General features: G+C 39.2%; 1 protein-coding gene across 24 annotated transcripts in view; it reads left to right on the top strand.

Annotated features, from left to right (window-relative positions):
- The window catches only part of PBRM1 (polybromo 1), an 89,984-nt gene that overhangs the window by 4,521 nt on the left and 68,881 nt on the right, over positions 1-16,582 (top strand). For 5 of the 24 annotated variants that reach the window (XM_089781068.1, XM_089781065.1, XM_089781064.1 and 2 more), the window contains exons 2-11: positions 179-231; positions 945-1,013; positions 2,647-2,802; positions 5,198-5,295; positions 5,882-6,029; positions 6,417-6,560; positions 7,795-7,911; positions 8,730-8,798; positions 9,636-9,734; positions 10,661-10,755. In XM_089781068.1, the coding sequence (XP_089637194.1) occupies positions 966-1,013; positions 2,647-2,802; positions 5,198-5,295; positions 5,882-6,029; positions 6,417-6,560; positions 7,795-7,911; positions 8,730-8,798; positions 9,636-9,734; positions 10,661-10,755 (974 nt within the window). In that variant the 5' untranslated portion in view covers positions 179-231; positions 945-965. Of the gene's footprint in view, positions 1-178; positions 232-877; positions 1,014-2,646; positions 2,803-5,197; positions 5,296-5,881; positions 6,030-6,416; positions 6,561-7,794; positions 7,912-8,729; positions 8,799-9,635; positions 9,735-10,660; positions 10,756-16,582 lie in introns of all 24 variants that reach the window. The other 19 variants (XM_089781070.1, XM_089781067.1, XM_089781066.1 and 16 more) reach the window with 14 other exon arrangements.

Below are 16,582 nucleotides of genomic sequence, written 5' to 3'. Positions count from 1 at the left end.
ATGCTTAATATGCTCTTAAACTTCCTCTGCAAGTGTATGTACAGTGTAAAAATGCATAGGAAAAAATTGCCATTTAGTTTACAAATGGTCTCACATGTCTTTTGGTTCTTGTTCCAAATAGTAAAGTAGTGCAAACTAGATAGATAAGACTAATTTTATTCTCTGTTTTTTTGTACAGTTCTCTGTATCCATTAGGAAATCAGTCTTAAAAGAAAAACTGGCCTTGATAAGGTATAGCTATTCTGCTAACAAAATACAGCTTTGTATTTTATTTTCCTGGTTGATATTCCAACTTGGTTTTGATAGAAGTGTTTTTCAACAAGTAAATTGAAGTATTTGTTGCACAAGCTTATGTTGGTAAACTTTATCGTGTAATAGGGTATGTGGCTGAAGTTTTCTAACTGGGTTTAAAGTTTAATAAGGAAGGTTAGTGTTTACTGAAGAGAGCCATAAAACACCTATAAATATGTTTCTTGTTTATGTGGGCTACTGCTAAAGGGTCTTACTACTTTTTTGAGAGTTTTAAACTTTTTTTAAATTTTACATTTGCTATCCTGCTTCTCCACTCCCATCAGTTTACAATATTGCAGTTGTTCCCTCTGCTTTTAGATTAAGACTGTCTATATAATCTGTCATGTCAACAGGGTAATTAGGAACATACAAATGTTTTGTTTAGAAATTCCAGAGTATTTTTTACACAGAAAGACAACTATGTGGATGTTTGTTTTTGTTAAAAACAAATCCTAAAAATGCTAATCTATATGTTCCTTCTCCTCCCCTTCCTTTCCTCTCTATTTTCCTTGAATTTCTGTCTATTCACTCTCTCCTTTTTACCTTTCCCCTCTGTTTTCCCCTCCTTTTTCTTCTTCTCTTTCAGTTAAGACTGTACTAACAGGTTTGCTGAATTGACACTTTTAAAGCCTTACCTTCTCCCAATATCTTAGCTTGGTCAGCAGACAGACACTATGAGGAGACTGGCTTTTCGTGGTGCTGGTTGTACTCTGGTAAATCTGGTAAATTATTGATCATATACGCATCATCCTCCCCTCTTCCCTACCTGGACTTGATTTTTTTTTTTAATCCTGTGCATAACAAATCCCCTTTCATATTCATTCAACTTATTTAAGTACTTGCTGCTAATTAATTCTGCTCTTAAAAAGTTTAAGAAATATCCTAATGTAATTATGCCAGGCTGTTGCACCTTTAAAAACACGTTCAGGAAAAATGCCTTGATTCTATTAGAAAATCAATTCAATCTTTAGTCTTTGAGACACGTAGCAACAGTGGCAGTAGAGATGAGTTTTCGATATACTGACACCTTGTCAGTAGAAATTGGGTTACATGCACCTGCTTGTTTCAAAAACTACTCAGTGGTTACTGGAAAGTTATTAATTTCAGTCACTATGTTAGTAAATTCTAACCCATGGGGAAGAGGAGATAGTCTGTTACAGTGCCAGTTGCTTGAGCTGGTCCATTCCACACCTATTTTAGCATTTGAGAGAGAATGGGAGAGTTTGAAAATATAATAACAAGGGTGACAAACCACACCCTTTTTTATGTGATCCCGGGACTAGACATTAAGTGGCAGCTGTGATTTGATTTTTTTTTTAACTTGTTAGTATAGACTCTGAGTTACATTATCAGTATTGTTTGTTTTTTGACATGGTATGGAGTATTTGTGAATCAGAATCACCAACATACAGTTGAACCTCTCTGGTCCAGCAACATCTGTGGTCCAGCATGATTTTAGTTAGCCTGATCTCTGCTTGGCCAAGTTTCCCATGGTCATATAAAGTTGGTTTACCTGGCTGTCAGTGTTCTGTACTGTTACTTAGCTTTACTTTACCCCTAAATGTCTTCTAAGAACCCAGTAAGCAGTGAAAATGTTGGTAATGCCGCTAGACAATATTGACCTCCTGTGGTTTGGCAAGTTCTCTGACTCGGCACAAGTCAGTTCCTGAGGGTGCTGGACTAGAGAGGTTCAGCCTGTAGTTCATCTGCCATAACAAAAATTCTCATTTTATTATCATGTGTGGAATGATAAAATCACAAGCATTGATAGAAACACACACACACACACTTCTGAGGAAGTGGGGCCACTAGTTTTTTTTAAAGTTACAGACTAACATGGCTAGTCCTCTGAGACTTTTAAGTATTGAGAGGTGATTTATAAAACCACACTTGTTACTATTGTTAAATTTTCATTAAGGATGTGAATGGTTAACAAGTTAACTGGTAAGCATCACCCTTACCGGGTGATGCTTACGAGTTACGATTAACCAGTGGTGGCTGGAACAGTCCTCCACCCGACAAGGGAAGGGTGATTAAACATAACGTAATCCCATAACTGATTAAATGGGATTTTACATCACTAATTTCCATCACCCTCTGTGAATCAAGGCACACTCATGTTTTGGTGATGCATGGCAGTATAAAACTTTAGGATAGTTTGGATTATCAGGTAATCTATCAAAGACCTGTGCAGTGGTTTAGCTATATGATTTCATCAGGTAGTAATACATAACTAAATCACTGTGAACCATCTTAAATACATACATCCTAAAGAACTGAATGTTCAATAGCTCACTCTCACCAAAGAGACTGGACACAAAGCCATAAGTTTAAGAACATCTTTCTTTATTATAGAAGAAGTTGGATTCCATGGGTTCCAAGAGACGAAGGGCTACTTCTCCGTCCAGCAGCATCAGTGGGGGAGATTTTGATGATGGTCACCATTCAACAAATATACCAGGCCCAAGCAGGAAAAGGAGGAGACTTTCCAATCTCCCGACTGTAGATCCTGTAAGTACCATTGTAATACCCCTTCTTTCTTACTGCATAAATCCAAATGCGGAATACCTTTTGAAACAGCTGTTAAGAAACATTTGCTGTTGAAAAAGTGATTTATATTTAGTGATATGTATGGTAAGGGGACAACATAGTGTTCTGTTGTTTCCTGGGATTGCAAAGTGTTCTTCCAGGCTTTATCCCATTCGGATGGTGTTCTGCATGTCTTGGGAACTCGTAGGAACAGCTTCAGTTTCCATCATTGTGTTGGGTGTTTTCCTGTCCTGAGCTCTAATTTTGACTGAGGGGGGCTAGTAATGATTTCCTCTGAGCCCAGTAGCACTGATTCCACACCAGCTAAAATGGCTGCTATGGAGCAACTATATCAAATTACACGTGTGGAGATGTCTGATAGTGTTCACTCTGATATTTTCCATCTTTGGGCGGGTTGAAATTTCTTATGTGCAGCACCACTGTTGAGGTTGTGTGGGGACATGCACCGTCAGCACAAAGAAAAAGGAAAAGTAGCTAAAAGTGTATGGGGAGAAAATAAAAAAGGACAGAAGTTGTGATGGTCCAAAAGGTGCACATATTTTCATGGGCCACAAATAATAGAACTCCAGATGTTACACACAAAAAATACTCTACCTCTTGCTAGAGATGTAAAATTTCAATTATTTGGCTAATTGAATAGTGGATGCAATTTGCATCTACTATTCGATTAGTTGAGAAGAACACTTCTGCCTTTGAAGTGTAGCAACAGCCTTGGGGGAGGAGTCCCCAGTTAACCCTGGGCTCGATATTTTCCTAATGTCCAACCAAGCCCTCTCCCACTGTAACTTGAGACCATTGCTCCTCGTTCTGCCATCTGTCACCACTGAGAACAGCCTCTCTCCAGCCTCATTCAGGCTTTCTGAATCCTTATCTACAAAATCAGCCTAAAAGTTTACAATAAAAAAACAACAATACTAGTGAAGTCAAATCCTGCATTAAGATCTGCTATTGCAGACATTCTCAGCCCTCTTCTCTGCTCTAGATCTGTGTCTCTCATACTCAATTTTAGCCCAGGCTTTCTAACAAATCAACATGGTCAAAAGCAAGCTCTTTGTCTTTCCTTCCTGATACTAGGTAAAAAATATTTTGGTCTAGAACTGCAGAGGATTCACTGTTTAGTGTTTGCTCTATAAGTCTAACAGTGGAAAATAGCAAGGTGCTACATTATTCCCTCCCCATCATATTTTTCCTGGCATATTTCAGATCTTGTAATTGTGTCACCAATGAGTTGGTAATGAATACCAACTCCTCCTCACTCCAGCCTCAACAAGAAAAGGGCAGATTTACTTGGACTAAGCTCCCTACAACATTAATGAAACAATAGAGTTTCCCTAGCACCCCACCTCCCATGCATAACCTGGGAAATTTTTGTAAATTGCCCCTCCTCCGCCCAGCCCAGGAGAGAGTCCTGTGTCTTTCCTCTGCCCTGGAAGTTATGGGCTGCTGTCTTGAGAGTGCCAGATGGGAGTCAGGACACTCCAAACAAACTCTCCACCTCACTAACACCAACACCCACTCACCCCCTATATCTCCACCTGCCCTGGGCTGTCATCACAATTTCTGTCCTTTTTTTCCCGTTCCCCATACTACTTTAGCTACTTTTCTTTTTTCTTCATCGACATTGTATTTCTTGTCTCTCTTCCCATTGCATCTGTTTCTCTGTAATAGTTTCTGATTTCTACACCTTATGGCTTTCACTTTCTCCCCATCCTCCTTCCAGCTGCTAAAATTATCTGCAAAGAAATATTAAATGCTGCCATTTGAAGTGTCATCATAAAGTATTAGTTAGCACCCCAGTGAGATGAACTGTGAGACAGCTGAGACCATATTCCCTTAGTTAATTTTTTTGGGGTTGTCTTGAGTCTGTAGTCAACACTATTGATTTGCTTTTGGGAAGTTTCCTTTGAAAACATCAGGGCTAGGAAACTCCCTTTAAAAAAAGAAAACCTACGAAAAGATTCTGCAGGATCTGGGTGTTCCATAGTACTATGTTAATACAGTGGGCTGGGTGCTTAATACCTATGCTGTAGAATAACTTATGTCATGGCACAGCACTCCTGTTCCCCACCTTCCTAGCCTAACTCGAGCTTAGGCTGGCCTACATCAGCTTAAATCCACACCCCTGAGAGGTGTAGCTATGCCCTTGCATAGACAGAATTCTGTAGTCGGACTTGCCCCTGTGCCTCAGGAAATGGATTGCCTTCATTGGCAGGTGAACCACTTTTGTCAGCATAGGCAGTATCTACTCTGAAGCGCTACAGTCATGCAGCAGTAGCATTTCAAGTACAGAAATACCTTCAGCTCGTTGCTTCCTTAAGCATTTCCATTGTCTCACTGGACTGTTCTTGTTGTTTAGATTGCTGTGTGCCATGAACTATACAACACTATCCGAGATTACAAAGATGAACAGGGCAGGCTCTTATGTGAGCTTTTCATTAGGGCACCAAAACGAAGGTAAGAAGGTGGCGTTTATTGGTAAGAAACTTAGGTCTGAGAGTTAGTCCTGGAACAAGTGGATTTTGCGAAATAGCTTATCCATGTAAAAAGTTACAAAACCTATGCATTAAATATACAACAAGCTTGCATTAGGGGTTTTGATTTATTATTTGATGGCACTCGTCTTTGAACAACTGAGAGACAGGTGTCTGTTTTCAGTCAGAAAATTAAACATTTGATTTAGTATGAACCATTGATTATAAAGCCTTCCTGACATTGAGCTCTGCTTAATTCTAAAATTGTCTTCAAAAGTGGAAGGATAATATACTAGAAAATATATTCCAGGGAACAACTCTTAACTGGCCCTTGGGAATGGAGTAGGTGAAGACAGACTTTTATCTTAAACTTACAAAAATTACTAACAAATTTTAAAATCTGTAGTAATTCATTTATATTAAAGTTGTTTGTAAATGTGAGCTGTTTGAGTTGTAGCAAAAACATATTAGAAACATTTCTGCATTACTCTTAGACTTGTACAAAAAGTTAAATACTGTATGGTTTACTTTCAGTGTTCAGATGCTAAGGTTTTTACTCGTTCCTACAGAAATCAGCCAGACTACTATGAAGTGGTTTCTCAGCCTATTGATTTAATGAAAATCCAACAAAAGCTAAAAATGGAAGAATATGATGATGTGAACCTACTGACAGCTGACTTTCAGCTACTATTTAACAATGCAAAGGCTTACTATAAGGTAAAGAAATGTCACTTAAAGGGTCAAATTCATATATTCTGACAATAGCAGGTCTGTGCTTTTAGGAGATATATCCAGTTTCATATGTAAGATAATGTTATGGCAATATTTATCTGTTTCGGTACCACAGTGGCTCCAAAATGTTTCCCTAGCATGGACCAGATCCTAGTAAAGAGATTACATTATATGCCACCTCCTCTCTGTTTCATAATCATTTAAATTCATAATACTGTTCCTGATATCACTGTGTTGAAGAATTACACAATCAGTGATTGTTGTGTTTTCTATTTTTTTGATATATTTCACTTCAGAATGCTCAGAATTTTAAGAACACTTTTAAATAACTGGCTAGCAATGAATGTTGTGCTCTTTGATTCGTTCCCACAGCCAGATTCACCTGAATATAAAGCTGCCTGCAAACTGTGGGATTTGTATATGCGCACAAAGAATGAGTTTGTTCAGAAAGGCGATGCTGAGGAGGAGGAGGAAGAGGATGAAGGGCATGACAATCAAGGGGCAGTTTCTGAAGTAGTAAGTAGGAAGCATATAGTTATATAGCATGTATAGATATGCAGCTATAGTTTGCTGGAGAGATGAAAAGGTGTGGGATTTCAGAGTAAAGTTAACCTCGCTTTATGTAAGGACATCAGTCTGTGTGGTTAAGCCGAGCCAAAACAGGTAATGGGATGTGTACGTATAATTTAAATCATTAGATTATAATCCAGTATGCTGTGTAAGGGTTCTTACACGTGCACAGAAAAATGTAATGATTTTAGTTAGTCTCTGGGCATGTCTCGACTACATTCCTCTTTTGACAGAGGGATGTAAATTAGACACTTCGAAATTGCAAATGAAGCTGGGATTTGAATTTCCCGTGCTTCATTTGCATAATCGCGTCATGGCGCTCTTTCAAAAAAGCGCTATTTTGAAAGTGAAACCGCAGTCTAGACAGGGTTCTTTTGAAACTAGAAGCCTTTTTCAAAAGATCCTGTAAATCTGAGGATCTTTCGAAAAAGGTGTCTATTTTCTATTATCTTTCAAAAAAGGCGTCTAGACTGTGGTTTCACTTTCGAAATAGCACTTTTTCGTAAGAGCGCCATGACGCAATTATGCAAATGAAACACAGGAAATTCAAATCCCAGCCTCATTTGCAATTTCAAAGTGTCTAATTTACATCGCTCTGTCGAAAGAGGGATGTAGTCTAGACACACCTTCTATGTAACTATTTATCTTCTGTAAATATGTTTGTGTATATTAGTGAACTCATAAGAAATAGTTGTAAGATGATCAGTGATATGACTATTGCATTTGTGGTTTCACTTTAGTCCAAGTTTTATAATAAATATGATCTCTGTAACTGCATAATCTGAGGCCTGGTACAAGAAAACCTGAGGCCCTATGAGAATGCTTTCAGAAGGGACACTCATACTCAGAGTCTGTGTTCTGCCTTAAACCAGGACTTATACTAGAGCTACACCTGACAAATCTCAGCATTGCATGACATGACAGTGCCTATTGTTGTGTAACACTGATACACATTTCATGCACAGATCTGTTTATGTGGCATTCAGACTTACTCACTTGCCTTACTAAATGCATAATCGTTGTACTATGTCTTGAAAAGTTGTGGTCATCTTTCTAGTCATTGTTTTCCACTTATTTTTCTTGAAAAAGAAATGTTATACATTTGCACTGAAATATTTTGCATAAGCCAAAAATGGAAATCTTTCTCAAAGCTTTTTATAACTTCATTTCCTTATACCAGTCTTCTCCAAGCTACTTGAAAGAGATTCTTGAACAGTTGCTTGAAGCTGTAGCCATAGCCACCAATCCATCAGGGCGTCTCATAAGTGAGCTGTTTCAGAAACTTCCTTCTAAAGTGGTAAGTAATGAAATGAAGTCATTCGTGTTCTATAGTTGGTGTCTGGAAAGTCATATAACTGATACTGGGGGCTGACTGTGAGACAGTCAAGTGAACAAAAATACTTCAAGCACTACCAAGTCATAATATTTTGCTTTGCAGTGAAAATCCCCCCCCCCCCCATGTCTGTTTACTGAAGAAGCCATTACCAGTTTAATCAGACAATGTACAATAACATTTTAACACAGATATACACACACCTAATAATTTGCTAATGTCTAATAGTTAACTATCAATGTTAAGATATTGTTACACCTCATCCGATAAAAGACAATGTTACAAAATCATTGTTTGTTTCTGAGGAAATAGTATTTTTATATCACATTGTGGAATGTTGAAACGTTTCCTTTTTCTTAATTGGCTCTAAGAACTGTTTATTATTTTAGTAGCTTTCTTCCGGTGGAAATGTTTCTTTGCATCAACCCTGAAATATTCTTATTACTACTGTAATCTAAATTTTGTTCTGAAGTCACAGCTCAGTTCAGAGTGAGTGTAGTTACTATCAGCTATGGTTAATTATAAATTAATTATATGAGCAATGTTTATCTTAATGGTATGATGACATTAATAATGCTGATTAAGAATAAAACTTAAATCCAGTTGCAGTACTGAATGTACATATAATCTTTCAGCTGTTTTGTGGTGATAATCTGTCTTCTCACCTGTCTTTGGTTATAGGCCATCAACTTCAAAAGCTTATTTAATACGGATTTGTATGGTTTCCCTTGTGATCTTTGTGCCAGTGTACAACCAATAAATGCATTATTTTTGTTTTCTAGCAATATCCGGATTATTATGCAATAATTAAAGAACCCATAGATCTTAAGACTATTGCCCAGAGGATACAGGTACAGTATGATCATGTCAATGATCTGTACATTGTAATTTTGGAAAAAATAAGGTTTTTTTAAGTTTAGAAGCAAAAGTTTATATAGATCAGTAGTTCGTGTAATTTTTACCAGTAAATTAAGAAAATGAAAACTATATTGCTATGAAGTTCAGGACATCATTTCTGGACTAGTGTGCCAAAAGTAGTCCATTTAAAGTTCAGTGTCTTAAACTACTAGTTGTTGATGTGAATTAAATGCCAGTTATTGTGGATTCTTGGCTATGTATTATGTAGTCACTTCTGGCCATGGCAAATTGAGATATTGAAGTTTAAGTCATTCTGATTACCATTTTGTGTTCTCCCACCTTACCCTTTCCTATTCTTGTTTGGTTTTAGTTAGCTGTTACCTTGATTTCTTTGAGCTAGAACCTGGTGATTTATACCAGCTGAAATAGTTTAAATCTAAATTTTAAAATGAAATATTAATCTCTAATTCCAGAATCTGTGAAATTCTGACTGTGAATGCATACTGAACTTGAAGTGAAGGATAGAGATGAATTAAAATGATAATCAGAATGATGTGTGCTTTTAAAGTTTGCATAATCTAATTTATTAAAATAATTTGAGTCAGTGCATTGTTCATTTAGCATTAGTAGGACTGTCACAGGAAAAAAAAATCCTTTTATATTTGTATCTGTTTTTTCTCCCCCCCCCCATGAATTTCTCAAATTGTTATGCAGCATATAAAGAAATGTTTTTATTCAATGTGAAAGACCTTTCGCATTTTCTTTTTGTGACAATAGAAAGTATCAGTTTTTCTCTCAAAGAAAAAACTGTTCTGTTTTTTGTTCTGCAGAATGGAAGTTATAAAAGCATTCATGCAATGGCCAAGGATATAGATCTGTTAGCAAAGAATGCCAAAACGTACAATGAGCCTGGATCTCAAGTATTTAAGGTTATTTTCATACTCCTTTGACAATTAAAGTTGGAATTCAATCTCCTTTGTTAGTATTGAATATTTTAAAATTATTAAAATACAGTAGTATTTTATAGGTACTACAGCATTTCTAATTTATCTGGAAATATTAAAAAGGGTACTATCAACTAATTATGACACCTTTTATTGTTTGTAATTCCTTCTTAGACGTTTGAGACTTGTATTTCTTTCCCTGTTGACAGTTCTTTTGTGTTTGGCAACTCTATATTTCTGTCTTCCAATTGGATTTCAAATGGGACATGAATCAGCCTGGCTTCTTTACTTGCTACTAAGTTAGAAATGCCTAGACTTCCTGAAATTACAGGTTCAAAGCATGTGTAGCACCTCACTGTCTGTTCATTATCACAAAACATTGAATTCCGTGCTGTTTACTCTGGGGAGCTCTGCAGCATAAGACCTTAAAGAATGGAGGCAGTGCCTCCTTTGCATGGGCATTAAAGATGCTATTCCATATATTGTAAGAGTCTGCATGTATCATACATCCAAGACTTACTCTTCATTGTTTCCTTCCCACTTCCTTTTCTCTGTCAATTGACTCACATGCTACGCATGTATTTCTTTGTCTACTTACCCTCCTGTACCCAGCAGTTAATGAATTTCAGAGGTGAAGTGATTACTGCATAACTTCAGTTTTTAAGGACTTTGGGGTGAAAGGCACTACATAAATGTAACTTTCTAAGGAGGGGAAGTCTCCTTTCAAGTTAGATTTTGCTACAAACTTTTGATGCTGGACAAAGTTGTTTTCTATCAAGAAAAATATGAACCCCTAACTTTTCTTTTCACATCATTTTAAATGTGTCCAATTATATCTATACAATTAGAGTAAATCCTTGACTCACTGAGTCTCATTTTTCTAAATGAATTATGCTTCTTCTAATTGACAGGATGCAAATGCGATTAAAAAAATATTTAATATGAAAAAGGCTGAAATTGAACATAATGAACTGACTAAGTCAAGTCTTCGAATCAGGTACAGCAGGTAAAACACAAAAAATTACTATTTGAAGTCTGGTTTACAAGTATTTACTAAAATTTAGTTTCTTAATTTTGCTTCTTTTCCCCTCCCCAAAAAAAGCAACCAGGAAATATTAATTTTATCTAATTTGCTTGCTTGCTTGTGCTTTAAATCATATAAACCACTGACAGATTTTTAAAGGCAACTGCTGAAATATATTACAATTAAGATATATTTGGCACTGAAATACAGAGAATGTGTGGGAAGCACAAAAGCTAAAGTTGCAGTCAGCTTCTGTTATTTGTGTTGAATGGGTACAAACAGAAAATCAGGAGCAAGGAACAGAGGTTCAGATTCTCAAAGATAGTGGTTCCCAACCTTTTTTATACCATGGACTGGCAAACTTATTCAGAAACTTTTTGTGAACTGGCACTGAAACATTTGCATATTCATTATGACAAAAGATGTATGTGCATATTCATTGTGGTAATTGATTTTAAGCAGTCGTGTTATTTTACATTGCATCTGTACGCACACAATGCATGTTATTCATTGGCCTTAACCTGTGTGCTGATTCCTGTGCACTTAATACAGTAATACGCTCGGGGATTAGGAAATAATCCGGTTACCCAAGGGTTCCATCAACCTATGAAAAACCAATGGACAATAATAGTAAAACTCAAGTTTTTAATATTGGTAGTTGTGTAGTGAGAGGCAGTTGGTCTCATGTGTCTGTTTTGAGTTAAAGATGATTAGTACTTCTTAAATAAAAAATTAAGCCAGTCATGGTAAACCAAGCCAGGCCTGTGCGCCCAAAAATGTGGGTGGAGGCAATGCTGGTTAACAAAGTTTTCTGGTTAACAGAGTGCTGGATAATAAAGGTTTTGCTGTAGTGTAGTTTAGTTTTTAATAATCAGTATTAACTTAGATTTTATTTTTCCCATAGTTTTATCAGTGAATGTAGAGTTATACTGTAGGAAAGCTGTGCCAAACAAATTGAAGTATCTCTTCCCCAAATAATGTGATGTTTAAAGGCATAAACACATACAGTGTGGAAGATCAAAATCATGCGGGTCAGTTCCCTCGGAACAGCCCTGGCCCCCGCACCCTACCCCAGCTGCCGAAGTAGCGTTGGCTCCTGCTCAGTCCTGGCCGCCCCGCCAAGGGGTCCTCGAACCAGGTGATACATGCAAAGGCAGCTCATTCCCACTGGAAATCAATGAGAACTGGGTACCAAAGGACAGATCTACACCGAAGGTTTGCCAATACAGCTGTACCAGCAAGCCTGCCTACTGAAGATGCAGCTTCTACTGACAAAAAATGCTATTTCTGGTATATCTTATACCAGTTTCCCCCCAGTCACAATCAGCACTTGTCAGGGTGAATTATCTTCTTTATCAGACAAGCTAAGTGCAATCTTCTAAATGAGCACAAGAGTTAACAAAGTCCTTGAGAGAAGGGACACTTCTTTAGATATTTTGCAAAGGACCTCATTGGAGTACCTATGTTTCTCAGAAGTAAAACTTCTCTCCTCTTCTGAAGCTGTTTTTGTGATAGGATAGAGAACTCCAGAAACATCCTTACAATCAAAGAAATACATAGAGTCATAGAGCTGGAAGAGACCTGAGGGAGGTGATCAAGTCCAGCCCCCTGTCAAAGGCAGGACCAATCCCAACTAAATCAACCCAGCCAGGGCTTTGTCAAACTGAGACTTAAACACCTCTGAGGATGGAGATTCCACCACCACCCTAGGTAACCCATTCCTAGGTGCTTCACCATCCTCCTAGTGAAATAGTTTTTCCTAATATCCAACTTAGACCTCTCCCACTGTAACTTGAGACCATTGCTCCTTGTTCTGCCATCTGTCACTGCTGTGAATAGCCTTTCTCCATCCTCTTTGGAACCTCCCTTCAGGAAGTTGAAGGCTGCTATACAATCTCCCCTCACTCTTCTCTTCTGCAGACTAAACACACCCAAATCCCTCAGTCTCTTCTCATAGGTCATGCACTCCAGCTCCCTAATAATTTTTTGTCACCCTCCGCTGGACCCTTTCCAATACGTCCACATCCTTTCTATAGTGGGGACCCCAGAACTGGACATAATTCTTCAGATGTGGCCTCAGCAGAGCTGAATAAAGGGGAATAATCACTTTTCTGGATCTTCTGGCAATGCTGCTCCTAATGCAACCTAATATGCCATTAGCCCTCTAGCCCAGCAGTTCCTAAATTTTTTGGGCTCTGGAGCCCTTTACATGCGTAAAAATTTATGCGGAGCCCCAGCGGTCCACAGTTTGAGAAACACTGCTCTAGCCCAATACAGTTAATTTCAGTATCTGTCTTACCTAAGGTTAATGTAAATTAAAGAGATAAGAGAAATATACTCTTTTTACAGTTTATTTGGTGCTTTTGTCAGCAATTGGAGTTTATAGTCAATTTTCACTGTGTCTTCCGTTTAATCAGTCAGTTTCTTCTGTATAAATCATTCTCCCTGCTGTTGATGTATCTCAGACTTTACAAAACAAGAAAATATGATGGTAAAATGATAAAAATGGGATAGAGGGATTCATGTGCAAGAGTAATTCTTGAAACTCAGTAACTGTTTCTTAAAAAATTGACTATATTACAAATTGATAGTGTCCTCTCTTAAAGTCTGTAGCAGAGTTAGGTCCTGACACTGCAAACATCTAAAGTGTAATACAGGCATGTCCAAAGTCCGGCCCGCGGGCCAAATGCGGCCCGCGGTCGGATTTAATACGGCCCCCCACTTCTCCCGGCTCCCCAGTGCATTTTTTAACTGGCGCGCGCAGCGCGCCGCTTCGGGCCGCCACCGCCGCGGTCCCAAACCCTGCCCCTGCACTCCGCTTTGGGGCTGAGAGTGCGGGGACAGCCCCCGCTTCCTCCCCCTCTCCTGGCTCCCCGGCGCTCCTCTGAACTGGCGCCGCTTCCGCCGCCGTCCATGGCGGCCGCTGCGGTCCTAAAGTCCTCCATGTAGGGCACGTCCGCAGCCCCGCTCCCCCGCTTGGCTACGGGTTCGCCCTGCCCCCGGGCCGCCGTGAGGCCAGCGTGCCCTGCGCTCTCCGCCCGCCTCTGACCCTGCAAGCCCTCTACTTTGGGGCTGAGAGTGCAGGGACGGACTCCGCAGCTGCTGAGATCAGGGACGGACTCCGCAGCTGCTCAATCTCAGTATCTCTGATTGGCCCTGAGCACTGTCAGCTTCCTGGCGGGCTCAGGCACGTGGAGCTGCGAACATTAGAGACTTCGCCACAAACGGGCTCAGGCACGTGGAGCTCATCATTAGAGACTTCGCCACAAACAGCCACAAAGGCAAGAGAATTCTTGTTGGGCAGTGTATTAGTGCAGTGTATTACTTGGGCAGTGTATTAAACCTCTGGCACTGCGCTCACATGATCCCTTCCCCTTCTGGTCAATTTAAAAAAATGGCGACTGTAAATAAGAGAAGGAAAGTTGACAGTGAGGGCCGCCGCTTCCAGGACAGGTGGAAAGTGGAATATTTCTTCACTGAAATAGAGAATCACTGTGTCTGATATGCCAAGAGACTGTGGCTGTTTATAAGGAATTTAATGTCAAGAGACACTACCAGTCGAGACATAGCACATACGACAAGCTAACAGGGCACGACCGCAGTGAAAAGTTGAAGCAACTTGAAGCTGTTTTAATGTCACAACAGAAATTTTTCATAAGAGCCCGTGAGTCAAATGAAAATGCCACAAGGGCGAGCTATGAGGTGGCAACGTTAATTGCTAAAAATTGCAAATCTTTTGCTGAGGGTGACTTTATCAAAGAATGCATTATGAAAATGGTTGAGAATATCTGTCCCGAGAAGAAGCAAGAGTTTGCCAACATTTGCCTGGCTCGTAACACTGTAGCACGGAGAATTGAAGAGATGTCATCAGATATTAAGAGACAGTTGACATCCAAAGGAGTGGATTTTGACTTCTTTTCAATAGCCTGTGATGAAAGCACGGACCTATCTGACACAGCTCAGTTGCTGATTTTTATGAGAGGGGTGGACGATGAAATGAATGTGACTGAAGAGCTACTTGACCTCCAGAGCCTTACGGACCAAACAAGAGGAAAAGATTTATTTGTTTCTGTTAGTTCCGCCATAGATGACATGAAACTGCCTTGGAACAAAGTTACTGGGATTATTACTGATGGGGCACCTGCCATGGTTGGTGAACGAAGTGGATTATCAACCCTAATCTGTAACAAGGTGATCGAAGAAGGAGGCAAAGCTATTAAACTCCATTGTATCATTCATCAACAAGTTCTCTGTGCTAAACATCTCAAATATGATCATGTTATGAAACCGGTGCTAAAGACTATTAATTTTATTCGCTCTAAAGCCCTGTGCCACCGCCAGTTTAAACAGTTTCTACTGGACATCCAGGCTGAATACGAAGATGTTTTATATCACAATGATGTAAGATGGCTCAGTCGGGGGTCTGCACTGCAGCGTTTCTACTCTCTCAGAAAGGAAATCGGAGAATTCTTGGAAACAAAGGGACAACCAATGCGAGAACTATCTGATCCTATTTGGCTGGCTGATTTGGGGTTTCTAGTTGACATAACAAAGCATCTGAATGTACTGAACACGAGTCTTCAGGGGAAAGATGCAGCGGTGAACCATCTTTATTCACACCTCAAAGCCTTTGGGACAAAGCTGCAACTTTTCATAAGGCAGTTGTCACAAACACAGCCCAATACCATACATTTTTCAGCGTTGCAGGAAATAATGAACAGTTTTCCACAGGACAATATCAGTGCGCAAACGAGCAGGTATGCAGCAGACATTGCATCTCTGGCTGGGGAGTTTAAACGGCGCTTTCAGGACTTTGCAGCTATTGAAAAGGAGATCAGCCTTTTCTCCTCTCCATTCTCTGTTGACCCCGATGATGCTCCAGATCAGCTGCAGCTCGAGCTCATTGAGCTGCATTGTGACAGCGAGTTACGCAGTCGTCACCAACAGCTCTCTCTTGTGAACTTTTACCGCCAACTGGATAAGAGCCGGTTTCAAGAGATTCGAACATTGGCTAAGAAAATGCTGAGCTTGTTTGGCTCAACATATATGTGTGAGAAGACATTCTCTGCTATGAACTTTAACAAGAACCGCGTGAGGACAAGACTAAGTGACTCTCACCTGCGTGACATTTTGCGCATCAAAACCACTGCCTTTGAACCAGACCTAGCCTATGTGCTGCAGTCCAGATCTCAGTTTCACCCTTCACATTAGTGTAGGCAAGTTTTTTTTTCAATTGAGATGACTACATTGTAAAATCTCAGTTAATGTCAGTTGGTCTAAATCAGTTATAAATATATTTGGACACAACATGTATAGTTGGTGTTATGTCGTTTGCCGTTTGCAATAAACTTTGCATAAAATAGTTAATTTGCATTTAATTTTAATGGTTCAAAGAATGTCAGGCAAAATGGTCGGCCTTCACGCATGTTCACTTCATCAAATCTGGCCCTCTTTGAAAAAAGTTTGGACACCCCTGGTGTAATAGTTCCACTGAAGTCAGTAGATCTACATCTGTGCTTAAAGATTTTCAGCGCCAGGGCCTAAATGGTGACTCACTGACTTAATTACTAAAGAATCAGGATCTTGCAAAAATTGGATACTGTACTTAATGCTGAGGCTGTGACTGCTCATATCTTCAGATTTTTGTTTTTTATGCAAAGAGGATGGACACATATTAGTATTTGTTAGTTGAATTCCTCTCATATGCCAACTTCTTCTCCATCCCTTAGTTACCTTCTTTTGTAAGGTTCTTTTAATTTTTTTACCTTGTTTCTGAATTTTTTATGTAGTCTTGTAGGTCCAGAAGTTG

Source organism: Pelodiscus sinensis, chromosome 11 (genome assembly GCF_052426305.1).
Source record: "Pelodiscus sinensis isolate ZL-2025 chromosome 11, ASM5242630v1, whole genome shotgun sequence".
Classification (NCBI taxonomy): domain Eukaryota; kingdom Metazoa; phylum Chordata; order Testudines; family Trionychidae; genus Pelodiscus; species Pelodiscus sinensis.
This window is presented reverse-complemented; position numbering and strand designations above follow the sequence as displayed.